Here is a 6417-nt window from a genome sequence, read left to right as displayed (position 1 = left end):
TTCTACACATAAAAAGAAGCTCGTGACTTTTTTTACGTTAAGCAAAAAGATTGTTTTAGAAATCAAAATTAAGGAAAAAATTGATTTGTGGAAGAGAATAATTGAGCTCAAGCTAAAATAGTATTGTTGTTTTATTTCATTTCGTACATGGATGTTTAAATTCGATTTCTACAATAGATAGATATTAAGCAACTTTAAGAATTCACAAAAAGAAAATTATTTGCGAATTATCTTTTTGATCGATAACACTGCACAACAAACTTAAAGCTTCTTCCTTCTAACTTCTTGGTTGATGTTAATTAGTCAGAAAACTTAATTAATTAGGTGACTGCAGTCGACTTAAGGAAGCAGAATTAGAATCTCGAACCGAAATTTCGCGCATAGTTTCCAAGTAACAAGCAGAGAGTATCATAGTTACTTAAGCTAAAACAAGCTTTATTTACATTCTATGTACATTAATTCTTCAATTAAGATTGTGTCCGTTTCCATGGAGAGGACAAAAATCATGTTGTGCAGCGTTGATCTCATGGATTATCTACGAAGAATTTAATGATCGTCTTCGTGATCGCGTTCGTGAATGAAGAAGGTGTCTTGATACAGAGAGCTTGGCGTTCGGTGCATCATTGTGACAAACGAGCTTCCCGACGCCGGCGTCGATGTAGGATTTGGTGTTGGCGTTAATAACGGCGTACCTTGAAGACTGATGGCCAATGGAAGAGCACCCGATGTGCATAGGCCCATCGCTCCTCTTCCGCTTCCAGTAACCGAGCGATATCTCGAAGGTCGCGTAGACCTAATTAGAGTTATAATATTTTTATTAAATATACTTTCTTCCTTTGTTTTATTTATTTTATTGAAAGGAAGTTATATAATATATCTAACAGTTTCTGTTAGATATATAAATTAGACCTTTATTAAATGTTCTGGTCAATTGAAGCTTATTTCAAGCTTAGTTCAAAAAGCAAAAAATCTGATTGGAGCAAAATTAAAAGCTTAAGCAGTATTTCTGAGAGTTGTATTATCGGAAAAAATATAGTTAATTAATAAAATTAAATAATATTAAGTCGAATTGAATTAATATTGCGTGTTAAGAATATATAGAAAAATTTTCCAAGTAGTAAACAACCATCGTGACAATGTGTTACGTTAAATTTTATTCATTACACATTTTAACTTAAAAATGATGTATTTTTTGATACGGTTAAGTCACACAGATTAAAGACGTCATTACAGTCAAATAGACATTACTTTGACTTTCAAATGATGTAAATAAAACTTTACTACTTTATCGATGTTCCTTTTGCTTTCTAAAGTTAGAATCATATAATGCCTTTTGACTTGCAGTTTCGTGTTCTGTAACATGTAATTTCGTGTCTTCATATCTTCTGACATGCATGCTGCCTGGCATCCTACAAGCAGTACGCTGAACCTTCTAATGCGCAATAGCGATTCCTGTGAATTGTACTATTTACAGTGTAATATTGAGCAGCATGCATGACAGAAGATATGAAATTGTGTTTCACATGACTGTAGTTTCAGACAATATAATATAATCAGAGATTTACTTAAGATTGCGCATAAGTTTAAAATAATTGGATTATGTTTTAAAATATTAATTTTTCTCCAATAAATTTTCAAAATACACTTTTCGGATTAAATTTTTTAAAAAAGAGAAATTTATGAATTTTGAAGAAATTTTATTTTAGATTTATATTTAATAAATAATAGATATTTGTAAAATTATTAAGATGTTTCTTTTCTATATATAAATAAATATTTTATGAATATTTTACAAAATTTAGAAAGGGCATAAAGTAGGATAGGATCAAAAAATGAATATTCTCCTCTTTTAACACGAAAATCACTTACACTGTATACTGTAGAGTACACTATTGAAATTTAAATTTTAACGTTTTACATATTGTCTTGATTGATGTAAAGTTTTTTTGACGTGTTAAAGTTAATGTCAAATATATGTAATAATAAATATATCATAATCGACGTTGTGACCGAATATTGACGTAATCGACGTTGTGGCCGAATATTGACATGCATTAAAGTACTAGTTACTTATTCGAAGAGGATTATTATATGAAGAGGAAGCATAATTGTGTTACCTCGAACACTTGCATTTCAATAAGCGAATAAACGCGGCTCGGAAAGTCTTGTTGAAAATAGTATAGATGATCGGATTGATTGTCGAGGACACATAGCCCAGCCAGAGGAACGTATCCACTACGTGTCTTGGCACGGGACATTTGGGACACGCGGCGAAGAAAATGTTAAGTAGGAAGAACGGTGCCCAACACAGTACGAACGTGAAAAACACCAGCCCCAGGACTTTGCTGGCCTTCTGCTCAGTCGCGACCGCATTCGCGGCCAAGGATCTCTTTTTCGTTCGGCCCGCTAGAAACCTTGAAGAAGAATGTCGATTTTCAAGGATGTGGAATTTTTAATGTCCAGATTCCTTGGAGAAATGGCTACCTGAGATTTAGCGTGGTCGGCGTAACGTTCAATTGCAGCTTCAGGGCCCTGAGGGTGAAATTCCGTGTTTCGCGCGCGATGTTCTCCGGCGTTTGGGTCGTCTGATCCACTTTCGACTTGAGCCGAGGTCCTGCGGCGGGACTTCCGGCGCCGTTCACTTCTGCTAACTTCAAATGCGGCAGAACCTTTCTCACACCTCCACATTTGTCGCCGCTTCAATAATTAAACGAAACTTTCTAAATCCCCTAGAAACTTTTGTTTTCGTAGACCAAACATTCCTTTGTTACTATTACTTTATCTTCATAATTAATCTTTAGAATTAAATTTTTTACATGACAATATAAAGATTGCTATCAATTAATATCAATAGAAAAAAATATTGAGTGAAGAGTTTCTCTCTATGTTATTATCTGTCATTATTTTTAATTAAAACAAATTCTTTTATAATAAAATAGTTTTATTTCCATTACTAAGAATATTGTTCTGATTAAACTCAATTCTGAAAATCAACTATAATGATCCAACAAAAAGTGGCTGGCGTTTTGGTAAGATCAAACAGATTTTGCAGTTATTGATAATGCGTCCCCAATTTTTTTTCATCAACACGTTAATTTTTAATCGTAAAACTCTCAATAATCTGCGCACGAAACTAATACTGCCATGTTATTGCTGTTGCAAAATTAAAGACACAAAATAAACAATGTAGCTTTCATTTCTGTAAAATATATTTCGATTAAATCAATGAAAAGCATTCAATAAGAATAGCATTTTTTTTTTAAACCCAGCAAAAATTTTGATTATAATAACTAATTAAATCAACAAAAAGGCCTAACAAGAATGGCATTTTGGTGAAACCAAAAGAAACTAGAAATTCTATTTGGTTTTATCAAAATGTCATTCTTGTTGGGTCTTCTTGTTGATTTCATCAGAACACTTTTCTCACAATCGATGATATAATACAACGTATTTTACGGAAAACAAAACTACTTATTTCTTTTATTCCGCTATTTTATTTTGCAATAGCAATAACATGGCATTGTTAGTTGTGCAGATTGTTGAAAGTTCACGATTAAAAATTGACACGTTAATGAAGAAAGTTGGGAACGTATTAATTCACAGTCTCCGACCATTGCGTTGCGACGCTTGATTTAAGATGCATAGACTCGTGGGTCGTCGCTTCGCATTGATATCAGGGATGTTACATGTGCGATTTGCTTTGCATAAAATTACGCCATACAAATGTAGTTTGACGAATGATTAACATAAATAAAGTAGTGTTGTACAGCTATAAATTTATTTTAATAATTATTTTTAAATTTATTTATTTAATAAATATAATTATATTAATTACAAAATACAAAATTTAACTTTATTTCTTTCTAGAAATAATAAAAGTATGAAGTAATGAAGAAGTATAATTGCGTTTAATTAACTTTTTAACATTTATTCTCTTCTGTTTCAACATTTATTTTTGTACAATTTTATTTTTACGTTAATTCTAATTAATTGTAGATAATATCTGTGAGTGTACCTACATGCTAATTATATATATGTAATTTACAATTATTATGTAAATTTTACGTTTTAATTTAATTATATAAAACATCTGATATAAATAATGTGAGGTCATTTGCAAAAGGTAGTTATCTCCATTAAAAATGTTTTTGGGAAAAGCGAAAGGGCTTGTACAATTTTTCTCAATTAAGTTATTAATAAGACCTTTTTTTTGAAAAATTAAGAAAAGATTTCATAAAAAAATAATAAATAAGAAATTAGTTTAGTTACAGAAAACAGAGAAAAAGGGGGATTTACCTTTTTTTTTTGCAATTTGATCCACTTTTCTTCCCCGATTTTATTTATTGATATTAATCTTAACTGCTTTTACATAGCTGAAATTCTCAATTTCATTAACATCAAGGGGTGCTAAGGAATCCAAAGATTCCAATATCTTTTTTGTTTTTTTTATTTTTATCTTTTGCATTTTTTGACTCATACATTTTGATTATATAGGTAATATAGAAGGTATTTCCAAACTTAATCGTATAGCAGAAAAGGGATGATTTTTTTCGAAAAAGAAAACAAAATAACAAAGGTTAAATTTCTTTCACACACAAGATTTTATTTTGGAGAAAAATGATTTAAAAAATAATTGAATTCTCACCTTTCGTTTTCTGCACCGCAGTCGGAAGTGCGAATCTGTCTTGCCAAGGCTGACGGTCGCACGGTGGTGGTTGCGGTTGCAGAACTGGACGATGACGCTGTCGATGATGTCGTTTTTGCGGACGCGTATCTGCCGCCTAACCGACGAAATTGATCGCCCTCCAGATTTTCAGCCGCGAATCGGGCTTTCTTGCGTAATAGTTGTACTGTCAGAACGTAAGTCGCCACCATGACGATCATAGGAATGTAGAAGGCGATCAGAGAGCCGAACACGAAGAACGCTCGATTATTTATGACGCACACTCCCGGGCGCGGCATGATGTTCAAGGGATTAATTACGCCTGGAACAACAATCGTTGAGATCTCGTCACGCCTTGATTATTCTCGTCTTTAATTAGCTGTCGATTGAAGCTCTCGATTACCCGTTAAGCTTCTTGGGATTTCTTCCCGAATCGTCGCCTTGTAATCGTTGTTTCACATTTTACGGAATATTTCAATGTAAAATGGAACAGATTTTTATTTCAAGTGTTTGGAAATATTATAATATTAGGGATTTTTGGAAGATTGTTAAAATGGCAAGGACAGAGGAAGGGGGAGATTTTATTTTTGGAATACTATTTTCTTTTATTAAAATATATAACTTACAATCAATAGATATTTATGTGACATACGATTACTTCTGATACAATTTTGTTAGCCGTAGAATGATACCGATTGTACCGTTATAAAAATATTTAAGAGGGAAAAAAGATTGCAATTGTAGAATAGGAGGAAGAAAATATGGAATATATTATTAACTAGTATACAGTACAACTTTAAACGTCAGATACACGCGTACATTTCGTTATTTACAAATTTACTTCAATTACATCATTTGAAAACTACGTTCAAGCCAGACTGAGTTATAAAATTAATACTGACATACGTCTCAAAATTATGTAAATAGAGAGTACACATTTTTAAAACTATCTACTACTTGTAAAACTGAAATGCAGTATTTATGACAACTCAGTAAACATTAATAACCAAAGTGGCTAAGTTGTAACGTTTATAGCATGTGAAGAAATAATTTCGACGGTTGCTCTCAGAATGCAGCGTAAATTGTACAAGATATCGTGATATTTCCCTCTTCTTTCCTCTATATATATATATATATATATCAAAAAGAAATTATTTTCACGAATAATTCAACCTCATCGCTAACTTGCGCAATCGAGCCTCTCTAACAAACGAGCAAATGTGGAATTAGGAATATTCCGAGAAATTTGATGTAATTCAACTAATTAGAATTTCTATTAGGCTATTTGCATTACAAGAGGTGAAAAAGAGGAAGGAGTCTCTATTATCGATTAGGACGGCCATCGAGAGTCTTGATAAATGTGTATCATGCCGAAAGCATCGCGGCATCGTCACGCTTTTTCGCTCTTCATCTCGCGAGAATACAGTGAAAATTATCGGCTCATAAAAACGCGAAGTCCTCTATCGATCCGCCGAGGTATCGCCCGTATCTTCTGACCTTTACTTTGTCACAATTTGCGAAAATGTAAAATAATCTAGTTTCCACACTGAAGAGGACACACTTAAATCCAGAGTCGGAATGTTTGCAATTAACTTCGTTTGGTAAACATATACATTTTAATTGTTTGCGAATTATATTTTATCGCTTTATGAATATACAGTTATGCGCATATATAATTTACGCATTAACGATCGCAGAGACTCATATATTTTATGTGTATTACAATACCGTATATTTATTTAATTTTATAAATG

The 6417-nt window shown here is 32.4% G+C and overlaps 1 protein-coding gene across 1 annotated transcript in view; it reads right to left on the bottom strand.

Moving 5' to 3' along the window:
- Positions 1–522: 522 nt before the first annotated feature.
- The window catches only part of LOC108691748 (5-hydroxytryptamine receptor 2B), an 18046-nt gene continuing 12151 nt past the window's right edge, over positions 523–6417 (bottom strand). The window contains exons 4-7 of the mRNA XM_018199632.1: positions 4646–4985; positions 2485–2697; positions 2118–2414; positions 523–793 (exon numbers count right to left, since the gene is read on the bottom strand). Coding sequence (XP_018055121.1) covers positions 547–793; positions 2118–2414; positions 2485–2697; positions 4646–4985 — 1097 coding nt within the window. The 3' untranslated portion in view covers positions 523–546. The remainder of the gene's footprint in view (positions 794–2117; positions 2415–2484; positions 2698–4645; positions 4986–6417) is intronic.

The sequence above is a fragment of the Atta colombica genome, unplaced genomic scaffold (genome assembly GCF_001594045.1).
Source record: "Atta colombica isolate Treedump-2 unplaced genomic scaffold, Acol1.0 scaffold51, whole genome shotgun sequence".
Taxonomy (NCBI): domain Eukaryota; kingdom Metazoa; phylum Arthropoda; class Insecta; order Hymenoptera; family Formicidae; genus Atta; species Atta colombica.
The sequence above is the reverse complement of the archived record's forward strand: the minus strand, read 5'-3'. Positions and strand labels throughout refer to the sequence as shown.